Below are 12,356 nucleotides of genomic sequence, written 5' to 3'. Positions count from 1 at the left end.
TGGGAAAGCATAAGAAGTCCCCCTTTTTTGTCCGTGGTAAACTTGCCGGCAGCAGAGCGGGACTTCATTGGCTTTAGGGACTTTTTGTGACTTCTCTGACATCATCTGTTCCAGGATCAGGCTCCTCAGGTGGCCTTTCCCACTGAACAACTGCATGCTTTATGGCTGGGTTGGCAGGTGACAGATGTTTGCTAATCTTGATCTAGCTTGTAATTTTTGTGCTTTTTTGTTTGGTTATTCTAGCATGCACAAACATGTTGCAGTACTTGGATCACCTCAGCCTCCATATAAAGCTTCAGCTAACTCCTCCTATCCTAAACAAAATACGAGGATTCCAGGGAAGTAGTGATGATTGGGATGCTGGCTTAGGGGTTTCTGTTTGACCAGCCCTGCCGAGCCCTGCCAAAGGACAATATTGATGGTGGTATGAGCTATTGCAGAAACTCATCCTAAAGAGCAGCAGTCTGTACTTTAGGTTCTTTCTATATTGGGTACTCATGTAGACGGCCTGAGTGGAACAGCGTTAATACCATAGCTTATCCACTGTCAGGTAAAACTGTAGCTGCTATGTGATTCAGCTTATAAAGGATAAACCCACAAAATAGCACTAGCCTCAGAAATGGCTCCAGAAGTCCTGCAATATCAGGGTGTTGTGCTGCAACAAGTAACGTTTGCAAGAGATGCGGAGTATACTATGTCAGTTACTGTCTGTGACAATTTAGGGGTTCAGGAGTTGCGTTAGTGCACTGTTACTGGCATCCCAGTGATGTCAAAGCAACAACTTGCTGTTGCTAGTTGTTTGCGCTTTAGAAATGAGTACTGTGTTCAAGTTTACCCAATAAAATAAATTTGCTTCTCTGCAGGCAACATGGTGGAGTGGTGTTTACCCCAAGATATTGATTTAGAAGGTGTGGAATTCAAATCCATGGCAAGTGGGTCCCACAAAATCCAGTCAGATTTCATGTGAGTATGTCTGAGCTATATTACTTCTTTCTCTAAGCTGTAAACCTACACCACCATCCCTTAACTCAGAACATGCAAGAAAAATACCATCTATGAAGTTGAGTTCCTGCATAAACATGCTGCTAAACTGTATCTAGCTGAGCCAAAGATACTCTTCAGTTACTCTCAGCATCATATCAAGTACCAGCTAGCTGTGGGGATCTGCTGCATGACAGCTTTGGCTGTGGAGGCCAGCTGGTGAATGGGGCAGGCCAGCTTCTTGGTGTGCAAATTTTAATGCGTATTGGGCAAATCATACTGCAGTGCCGCTACTGGGACTGTCAGCAGAGCCCTAGGGTGAAGGGGAAAGAATGGGAGAACTGAAACGGGAAGGATTTTGCAGGAACTGGACTTAGAAAAATGTTCTTAATTCTGCAAGTGCTTTTGGATCCTCTAAATGTTGTGATAAACAGTCCTTGCTCACTTTCTTCTTTGCTAGCTCCTTCCTTCAGTGGAAAGACATAAGCTAGGAATTTTCTGCGTTCCCATCCTTTTACTAACCCAGTGTTGCAATGCAGCAAAGTTTTGCAATGAATTGCAGTGTCACAATTCCTTTTGGTCAGGAATAACAGTTACTTTCTCAAAGGCACATGACCTGAACCCTTTTACTCAGCTAGAGTATGCTTCGACATGCTGGCACCCAAAATATGACTAGGTAGCTAGACTGTACTCAGAACTTCATGCACTGCAAGCTTTTCTTCCTTGGAAGAAGGGCACTGCGTTGGCTGGGTCCCGCATCCTCTGTTGGTCTTTCTTCCAAGTTCTTTCCTTTCTTGCATTCCAGTGACGTGGCTAGTAGGGGCTTTAGTGGGAACTCCTGGGAACTCTTGCTTTAAATGTCCTGTCTTGTTCCTGAGAAGACTAGGACACCCAAGGCCTGTCCTCAGCCTTTCAGATAGCAGGGTGGGATTTCAGGGGGTTCCTTAAAGAAGGAACTGTGTTCCCTAATCACTAGTTTTTGTGGTCAGTTACCTTTCTTTCTTTCTTCCTTTTCACTCTTTTTAACACTAACCCTTCTGTCAAACATTTGTCTCCAGTTATTTCCGGAAGGGGCTCTGTTTTGGCCTGGCCTGCTTTGCCAACATGCCTGTGGAGAGTGAGTTAGAGCGTGGTGCCCGCATGAAGTCCGTGGGGATTCTCTCCCCTTCCTACACCCTGCTGTATAGGTACATGCACTTCCTGGAGAACCAGGTCAGGTAAGTTCCCTTGGGAATGGGACTGGCCACTCCCCACCTAGGAGAGGTAATGTTGCCTTGATGGAGAGCGGTTTTAGGCGTGAGTGAGAATTTGGCTACAACGCTGAGCTACAACTTCCTTGAATAATTACTTCTCCAGAAAGAGTTACAGGTTCACAACGGGAAGGAGACAAGGAACTGATAGCAGCACTCTGTTCATTGCTAACAGGCTAGTCAAATGCTATCCAAATCCTACTTATTTTGTGTGGACCTAAGTGTCAAGGGGAGAGTTGAGAGGACAAGAAGTTCTCCTTTTCTCCTTCTGAAAACCATTTTACTAAGGGCTCACAAAAGGCTTCTAAACCTATGATGGTGATCCTGGCTAGGTGTGTGCTTTAGCTGTGTTGAGTGGACTTGGCAGGGAAAATGGTGATGGTAGTATGGAAAGCTGTTCCTACCTGAGCATATTTTAAAAGAGGATCAGTACTATGGATACATCAGCTTGCTGTCTGCTTCAGTCCTGCCCGTGTTCTCTGGCTGCACTGAAAGCTGCTGTTACTCCTGACGCTTCAGCTGCGCTCCTGGATAAGTCTGTGCAACTGAGGCACCCAGGGCTCCTTTGCTAGCTGGGAAAGCAGATGTTGGCTGGGGGCAAGGCACTTAATAAGTTGAGTCTGGAGACACTGCAGATCTCTTTTTTCCTTTCTTTTCCAGACACCAGCTGGAGATGCCAGGGCACTACTCCCATCTAGAGGCATTCTATGATGACAAGAAAGGAGTTCTCCCTGATAGCAAGGGCACCACCACCTCTCAGCAACCTGTCCACTGGCTGCCATCCATCCACAGATACATGTACCCAGAGATGAAGGTGAGGCAGGTGCTCTGAAACTTGCAGGAGTGGGCAGCGTGGTGCTGCTCCTTGGTGGTGTCTCATACTTCTTTATATAAGCAGTCACTCCAGCGCTTTGTAGGCTGCTTTAGATAAGATTTTGTTACTTGGACTGTTACAAGCTGCAGTTCCCTGTCATTGCTGTGTACTGGTCTTGCTCCCACATTTAGACTTAGCATCTGTGCATGTGTCCCTGCTTCACCTCTGAGCTTTTTTCTTCCCTTTCCCTCCACCTGCAGATCACACACCCTGCTGGCTGTATGTCTCAGTTCATCAAATTCTTCGGTGAGCAGATCCTTGTCCTCTGGAAGTTTGCCCTGCTGCGCAAGCGCATATTGATATTTTCACCGCCCCCAGTTGGAGTTGTCTGCTATAGAGGTATGTTTCCAGGGACACCGCAGTGCTCTGATCTAGTAGGCTGAAGCACTGCAGAAATGCCTGTGGGTACTGAGGGGGATAGACATCATGCAGGTCTTCAAAAATCCATTGCAACCATTCCTTGTGAAGATACTGTTCAGCCTGCATTTACCCATTTCCTACAAAATGCTTTTCTTCAGGCCTTTTGGGTAAGGACATACCTGGCATTGTCAAACACAGTTCCTGTCAGCACAGGACAATAGGAGTGCTGAATGAATTTGTGGCATCTAGAACATGGGATTCCTATGGGAGAACCGATTATTTCCTATCCAAAACAGGATGTCCCCACTTGAGAAGTTCTGGTGTTCAGGGGCATTTCACAGCTCTAACCATTGTTTTCATAGAAGTGTGTGGGAGAACTGGGTAAGTGGGGCTCAGGATGTCCTTGAGGGAATACTGAAAGCATCTCAGGATGTACTTCTCTTGTCCGCAGTGTATTGCTGCTGTTGCCTTGCCAATGTTTCTCTCCCTGGTCTTGGAGGAACTGTCCCAGAGTCCAAACCATTCTTCTATGTGAATGTGGCAGACATAGAAATGCTGGAGACAGAAGTATCATATGTGGCCTGTAAGTATGATGGATTAGACGTGACGTTTTTAACTTCAGGCTGCAAAATGTCTTGAGACACCAGACTGTGGAATAAAACTGATGAGAAATAGGACGTGCATGGAATGACTATGAAAGCAGGAGAGAACAGTTGGTCTGTTGGGACAGCAACATGCTGCTCTGAAAATCTTCTCTGATTTTGGCAGGTACAACAGAAAAGATCTTTGAGGAGAAACGGGATCTCTATGATGTGTATGTGGACAACCAGAATGTGAAGACGCACCATGAGCATCTGCAACCACTCCTGAAAATTAACAATGCTGACAAGGAGAAGTACCGACGGCTCAATGACCAGAGGTAATAATGGACATCTGGGTGGTCCTGGTCCCGAAAGGACAGCAGTGTGATGTGGGATAAAGAGGACACTGCTCCTTTGTACTTTCCTTCTTGTCTTAGAATTGTCAACGTTTCCCACTGCTTCAGCTCATCTCTTTGAGATTCTGGTTCCACTGTAGCTGACTGGTGTGAGAGCTGCTGGGCACTCTGCACACATACAATCACTCTGCCAGTGAGCTGATGGAGCAGATAGAAGGCAGGAAGAGAAGCAGAGGTTGTGACTCACCATTGGTTCACCACTGATCAGTAGCAGAACTGAAAACAGCCTGCTTTCTAGTCCAGTGCCGTATAAAGACTACCCTGTTGCCTCAGATATCGAGGCAAGTGTTAGTCTGATTGGTCTCCAAGAAATGGATGTGAAGTTTTTAGTTGTAATCCTTGTCTTCTCATAATGCTCTGAGGTTCACTGTAGGTATGTTCAATTAATCTGTCTCCCTTCTCTCAGGCAGATGTTAATGTATTCTCAAGAAGTCGGTGAGGATTGTAGCTCCTGTGAAGAGGACCTTTTCATCTTGTGAGTGGCTACCTCTTAACACTTAGTTGGTCACTGTTAGGCTTAGGGAGCCTCTTTCACTGATTCCATGTTGCACTGGTTTGGCATATTATGAAACATCATGATTAACATAATTCCATAGTCGGCTCTCTTTCTCTAGGGGTCCAAGAACCAAACTGGCTCTTCCTCTTCAGATCATCTTCTTTTCAATTTGAGAAGCCAAATGCAGCCATGCTAGTCTCCATTGTGGTCTCTTAAGTGCTGGGAGGGAGAAGGGAATTTTAAAAACACAATTAGAAATGCAAGAATCCCCTCCCATTTTTGAAAACATAAGCACTACACGACTTTTCATGCCAGAACATTTGGCTCAGGAAAGGACAGTGTCCAGGAGAAACAGGCACTGTACCATGCTGGGGGAGGTACAGTGTGGAGATAAGACCTGCATGTGAAAGATTGGCCCATTGATGTGGCTGGCTTTGTGCTTGGCAAACAGAGGAACCAGGTGTAGAGTATGAGGTATGGAATTAGATGAAAACTATAGCTCTGCCACCTCTGAAGTCCTTCACTGCCTGTTGCTACTGTTCACAGTCTGCAGCAGGTGAGAAGTAATGGGATGCAACTGTGTGAAGGGTTGTTGGGGCAGAGCCCTGATCTCTGAGCTGCACACATGTAGTCAGAGTTCTTTCTGAACAGCCTTGCATGTTCCTAGGAAAGCACTAGGTAAGAAGTAGCTCCCACTGCTATGTTCTGCACCAGTAATGGAGAATGTATTTACCTAGTGGCTTACTAGATGGATGACAAAGCTGTTTTCTTCTTTGCGTTACGGGACCTATAGGTCTGATATACTCACTTGGTTACCACAAAGTAGACATTAGCTGATAACGTGGCTTGCTTCTGAAGAGTGAAATGCCTACCATAAATCAGCCAGACAGAAGCACCGCTGTAAATTAAAAGTTACTGCTTTATCTTTGTTTATTCTGGGTCATCCATAGGGTGGATGGAAAACTACTACAACATCACCTAAGAAGGTGGGTTCTATGATTAAAGGGAGTTAAATGCAGTTCTGGAGCTCTGCTGCCTGTTTAGTAAATATGCTATATTTTTGGGGGTCCACTGCCATCATCTTAGCTGACTTTATCCTATAGGTTTTTCATGGAGCAGAACAACCGCATATTTCAGACGCTGATGGAGGTGTCAGCCAGCCAGGACAAGACACTGACAGCTGACCACGCACGAGGCATGGGCCTGGATCCCCAAGGGGATCGAAGTTTCCTTATGGACCTACTGGAAGTGTATGGCATTGATGTTATGCTAGTCATTGACAACCCCTGCTGCACTTAAACCAAGGGCAAGAGAGATGGGGAGCAAAGATCACTTTTTAAAGACTACCAGACATTGCTTAGGAGGATCACTGGAACTCACCACAGCCACTGGACAGATCTCATTTTATTTAATAACTTTATATGGAGAGTATTTATAATTTTAAAACAAAATGTGATTTTATTTTCTCCCCCTCATCTTCCCAATGAGTACCTGCTCCAGGTTTGGGGTTTTTTTGTTTGGTTTTGTCTCCCTTTCTCTTTCATTTGTGGTTTTTTTGTCTTGTTTAGATAGGACCAGTGGCACCTTTGCACCAATCCTCACTGTTGCCAGTGATAGCTAGGTTTTGGCCTAGCCTGGATACCTGAGGGCTGAAGACTTCAGGAAAGCACTTTGTCTGATGGGGACCAATGTGAAATGCTGTAGCTGAGCTCTCAAGACTTGACTGGAAAAACCCTCCTATTATCCCCTCTTCCACTTGGGGACTGAAGAGAGCTTCAGCACAGGCGGTTAGTGGCCCAGTCTCGTAAAACATCTGTCCTACCATGTTTATTGGTGGGGACAGTTAAACCAATGATAAAAAACCAGGACTCCTTTAAACACCCCTCACCCAATTTTAGCAGCTGAGTTGGAATAAAGCCACCCTTCCTCATCAATGGCAGAAACAAGTTTGGGATAAGGGGGTGCTACAGAATCTTACTACTTTGCTTACCAGAGCAGCACGGTTTCACTTCCAGCATTTGAGGTGGCATAAACTGGCAAAGACTACTTATCTCATAGCTGGAGAAGAGCACCATCTCTACTTAATCCCTCCTACCACTTCCTCTGGCTTTCAGTTGCATCACACCTGCTGCTTTGGTTTAAAAATCTTCAAACCAGCAAGATGGTCTCCCATTTAACAGGGACCAACATCACTGAGCCACCTTGCAGTCGCCATGTTCTCCAGCCTCAGCTCAGATGGTGCTGGACCAAATTGGGTTGAATAAGTATGCTTTAAGTAATGTCACTAGCCCTTCCTTTGTAGCAGATGGTACTTGTCACTCCTTTGCTTTAACAATGTCTGCTGATCCTCCTTTTGTCACGCAGCCTTCAGCACTGTCTGCTGCTGTCCTTGGCTTTCAGTGTGAGACATAGAGCAGCATGGGACCTTCTGGCTGGAACGACTTTGCAGTTTGCAGGAGATTCCCTTGGAGTTTGGTGTTCTTAACTGGCACACGTGCTAGAAGCAATGTCTAACAGCAAGCCTTTTTTTCCTGGGCAGAGAAGCTGTAGAACCAGATGAACAGTGTCTTATTCTTGTGCTGTGGAAGGAACAGGATTCAGTTTATGCAGGACCAGTGGCTACCTCCAGGAAGGCTATCCCAGTAAAGAGTAATCTGTTCACCATGCGAAATCAAAGAGTGGTACTGTAGGTTCTAGGTGTGACTGCTTTGCCCAAAATCCTTCAGCCAGTAGTAGCATCAGCTTTAAGCTAACTGTTCTTCCTGAACTGTGGCTATAGCTAATTAGCTGCTGCTTCTACCGTAATAGACTTTAGCACCCTTGGAGCCTTTCTGCAGTTTGTAGAAATGCAAACTGTAGCTGATGTAACCATTTATCCTAGCATTTTATAGGATGAGGCAGAGCCTGAACCACCAAAGTCTCACCCACTAATTCTTTTTAAAACAGGTGATGCAAATGTGCTCCAAGTAGATCCTCTGTGGATTGTCTCCATCTGGAAGGAAGCAAGCTGGCATGTCCTGGTTTTCCTTGAATGCTATCTGCAGCAAAGGGGTAGTTTTGCTTGCTGTGGGTTCAGAGGTTTTAGTGAGGTGTGGGGATCGGGGGCCTCACAAGGCTTATTGCACAGTTCATTGGTACAGGCTTCAGCATATTATGTTCCTGTGATCTGCCTCTCTCTGAGCAGCCACTCCCCTGCCTGCTTTTTCAGGGCTTTGGATGTTTTTGTACAGGAGAAAACATGCTGCTGCTTGTATTACCAGTTGCTCACGACTGTAATGTAATCATCCTTAGAAGGCTGGGGAAAAAAATGGGGAAAGAGGAAAAAACAGAGCTGAATATCATTTAATGGAAAGAAAAGGCTTTCCTTAAGAAAAGGCTTTGTTTTTAAATTGACACCTCTAGTATAAAAGTGACCCACAATTCTCCATGTTTTTTTCTAATTTCCACTTTAGTTTTAACATGCTGTCTGCAGTGAAGATCCCTGAGGAGGTATAGCTGGCATTGTATTGCTGTCACTTACTTAACTTCCTTCAGATATAAAAAAAGGAACTGAAATTAGTCTCTAGCAATTCTTCCTCTCACTTTCTTGAAAGGTTTGCTACATAGTTTAGCTGTGGTCAGCTGTTAATGGCTTTCTGTTCTCATTGATGTCAGTAGTTCTTTTGCTGAACTAAATAGAAACAAACCTTTAATTTGTCACTGAAATTTTACAGCCTCTGCAGTCAGAGGCTTTCTAACACCCTGCATTAGAGTGCTATGTTCACAAGCTGTCAGGACATCAGGTCTACTAGACAGCACTGCTAGAGCCCACCGAGCAGAACCTCCTGAAATTACTATTTGACATTTATTAAACCTCTGCTTTCCAGAAGCTAGGGCTTCAGTTGCTAGCAGTAGTGTGGGTGCAGAAGCGTCAAAGCAAGCAGATTACTGTGAAAGCAGCATCCCTGCTACATCCCAGCTGGATGGGTACAGCCTATTTTGCTCTTCCTTGTAATTTTGCTTCTCTACATCCTTTCTTGGCAGGTGACTGCTACAGAAGACAGAAAACAGAACAAAAAGACTTCTCTAGCCTAACCCTTCCTTGTTTGATTTGCTGCAAAAGAATTTTCCACCTGTATTGCCCTTCTCTAATAGACATTGCTTTCATTGTTGTCACATGTGGAAAATCCTTGATAAATGGGTACATAATATAAACAAATGGCTACAGCTTGGGCCATGAGGGCTTGTTCAGTAGGCTGTTTTTGTTTGGAACCAACTTCACTGAATCTTATCTTTCCAGGAGATAACATAATTCAAGGTAAAACAGTTAAGTGCATACATTTAAAATCCCCTCCTTGGCACTTAATAGTTGCTTTTTTGAATACTAGCAGCGGGATGGGAGACAGTTAGTTGGTGTATTTTGAATTAGGGAGGAAAGTGTGGCATAAGGTAGGATATTGCTGATTACTGCAAAAATCCTCTTCTCCATTTTAAGTACTTTGCCTTTACAGTGGTGCCTTTCATTTCTTTGGTGTGATGTCTCTGGTCAGTTACTTGTGATCAGAGCCCAGGTTGAATGGTGGTTACAGTAACCATGTATATATCCCCTGCCCTCTCTAACTCTCAAGTCATAGCACAGCCATTGCAGGTGCCCAGCTGGTACTTGCTTGAGTTTCAACAGGAGAGCAAGATCTTCATAATTGCATCTTAACTCAGTTGCACTAGAAATGTATAATCAAGTAATGTATTATTATTACTTGTACTATCTGGATTGGAGGGTGAACCCTGAGAGAGAAATAAAAGCTAGGTTTTCAATCTGAACAAGGGATACCATGCCAGACACTTAAATCATGCAAAAGTCTTCTCACTGCAAGGTCAGGCCAAGCTGCATAGAGCCAAGTACAACTAAAAACTATAATGGATACTAGGAGAAAGGCATTTTACTGAATTAAAGAGTTCAGATTTGTCTTGGAGACATGCTAATACCTTATTTTCTAGCATATATTAAGTAGTTACTCCAATGTAAGAGCTAATGGTCACGTCTGTCGCAGGAGATGAGCTTGCCTATCCAGCATCCTTAAGGGCAGAAGAAAGTTCCATCACCTTTTCAAGGCAAAGTAGCTTACTGTACACCTTACTCTGTAAAGCAGTGCTATTGTAATACTTCTTCCATTTTAAGAACTGCCAAAGTTAATGGGCAAAAAGCTAGGAGTAGCTGTGGCCCTCTTGGTGACAGACTAGGCAAGTGACAGGCATGCTTTGCTCTGGGAAGGGGAAAGGCAAGAGCACTCTGTCCTAATGCAAAAGTCTAGGTACAAAGCATGTATACTAACCCAAATTCTCTCATCATAGCTATTATTTCTGTTAGTTGCTGTCTCCTTTCTGCCCCCCCAAAGCTAGTGGTCTAGTGATTATGTCTTTTGTGAGGGACTGGAATGTACTGACTTAACAGAATATGTCTGTCTAAAACAGAGGGTACTAGATGCCTATGAACCAGCATTTCAGGTCCTGGTTAATGCAACATGCCATTCAAATGGGAATGTTTAATCATGGTTAAAATAAATGGGTGCCTTGGGCTGGTCCATCATTAGGTTGTTATCCTTCCTTTTTGTTACAGTATTTTAAGCCTTTCTAGAATGGACTGTAAGTTGAAGCTAGGATAAGTGTTTTCATGAGTGGGACCTAGGTTTCTACTCCTGCTTTCTGTCTTGGAGTTCATACAAAGAAAGTTGTTTATCTTGCTGCCAGACAGAAACATGAGAACTGAGTCCTTTCCTCAACATTGTAGATAGCAGGTTCAGCCCCTGCTTCTTTTATGTAATGTTTTCCTCACACCTCCCCTCTGAATGTTGCAATTCAGAGGTCTAGAACTGCCCCATACTGGAAGACCTCTGAACTGTAGAGGAAGGGGAAAAAATGACTTGAATGGTATTTATACGAGCTACTCAACTTATGCTGATATGAATATTTAAATATCAGCCTGTGTCTCAGATGATACTTGGTAGTTTAACATCAGGACAGCATTAACAATACCAATTCTGAAGAGAGCTCTTGGTTACCCTCAAGCAAGGAATCATACTGCAATGGGAGCCATGCATCCGATACTATGGAAGAGAATTAGTCATTTTCCCTGTAAACTGGTACAGGTGAACCAGAAGCTAGTTCTTACCATCTCACCCCTTGCAGCAGGCTGGTTGTAGTTCTAACAGCTCTGATGTTGTTTGCATCTTGCAGATGTGTGGTTGCTCCCATAGGCCTGTGGCTGTGTAGAAAAATTGCTTACTAAAACATGGGTATTTTTTAATACAATTAAAGCTTACCTTTTTGAAATGGCTGCTGCCTTGTCTTTCCTGCCACTTGAGAAAAAAACATTGCTGATTTTATTACAGAAGCATCAGCTTGAGGAAAAACTCAGTTGGTGAGAACTGCCCCTGACTCTGAATGAGCCAGTGGCTGCAAAGCAACATTCAAGGTGTCTCTGTGGCAAGCAAAAAGAGCAGAGCACAGCCAACATGGTCCTTGGAGAGTGACCCAGGGGTCCACTGGGCACTCCTAATTGCTGCAGATCAAAAGAAAGACAGCACAACACAGGCCCTATCACCAGCATAACTATTAAAAAGAACTAGCAGGCTTCTACTCCCCTAGAGCTTAGTCAAGAAAGGGATGGGTGCTTGCCCCAATAGCTTAGGTAATTAGTTTCTCCACAGTACAGTCAAGGGAAGGACCGCGTTCAGTTTGGTTCCAGCATCATGCAGAAAACCAACCCTACTTCCCCCTTCAAAGCGCCTTTCCTTTAGCAAGTCTCCAGCAGAGGATGCTGTTGCACCAGCATGCAGCCAGGATGCAGTCTTCAACAAAGCAGCTGGAAGTCAATTCACTAATGACCTTATTTTGATTACAGCAAAGAATCAACACATGAACTTAGACTAGATCACATACAAACAACAATCGCATCAGAAAAATAAGGATCAATTTTTTTCTTCCAATAAGCAAGGCAGGTTCATGTCAACTTGTAAGTTACAATAAGAAGGGCAACACATAACCTTGCCTAAATCAGTAATATTTCCTTTCAGCAATTAAAGCAAAGCTATAAACAAAAGCTCAGAAAAGCAACAAAACTAATTACGGTGCTGAGGCTCAAGGGGATGTAGGTTGCATAAGGAGTGGTAAGCACTGTTTACATTACAGAAGAGCAACCAGACACAATGAATAATAAAAGTTATTTGGATGCCCTTATTTGTGTTATACTACTACAGGAATAAAAGGAATACTTACAAAAAAAAGACTCATTTGGCTTGTTAAAAGAGTCTTTCCACATGTACTTCATACAGCTTTGGGTCAATGATGACATTTTCCAATTTGCTTCTCTGTAATACACCTAAACTTGATCAAAGGAATATATTTCTACTATATTATTAA

The 12,356-nt window shown here is 43.9% G+C and overlaps 1 protein-coding gene across 1 annotated transcript in view; it reads left to right on the top strand.

The window, feature by feature from the left end:
- The window catches only part of DENND11 (DENN domain containing 11), a 17,921-nt gene extending 5,565 nt beyond the window's left edge, over positions 1-12,356 (top strand). The window contains exons 2-9 of the mRNA XM_030040183.2: positions 864-963; positions 2,040-2,198; positions 2,892-3,045; positions 3,306-3,444; positions 3,917-4,048; positions 4,234-4,384; positions 4,869-4,937; positions 6,062-12,356. Of these exons, the coding sequence (XP_029896043.1) occupies positions 864-963; positions 2,040-2,198; positions 2,892-3,045; positions 3,306-3,444; positions 3,917-4,048; positions 4,234-4,384; positions 4,869-4,937; positions 6,062-6,257 (1,100 nt within the window). The 3' untranslated portion in view covers positions 6,258-12,356. The remainder of the gene's footprint in view (positions 1-863; positions 964-2,039; positions 2,199-2,891; positions 3,046-3,305; positions 3,445-3,916; positions 4,049-4,233; positions 4,385-4,868; positions 4,938-6,061) is intronic.

This window comes from Aquila chrysaetos, chromosome 17, assembly GCF_900496995.4.
Source record: "Aquila chrysaetos chrysaetos chromosome 17, bAquChr1.4, whole genome shotgun sequence".
Taxonomy (NCBI): Eukaryota; Metazoa; Chordata; class Aves; order Accipitriformes; family Accipitridae; genus Aquila; species Aquila chrysaetos.
Note: the sequence above shows the minus strand (reverse complement) of the source record. Positions and strands in the feature narration are given on the sequence as shown.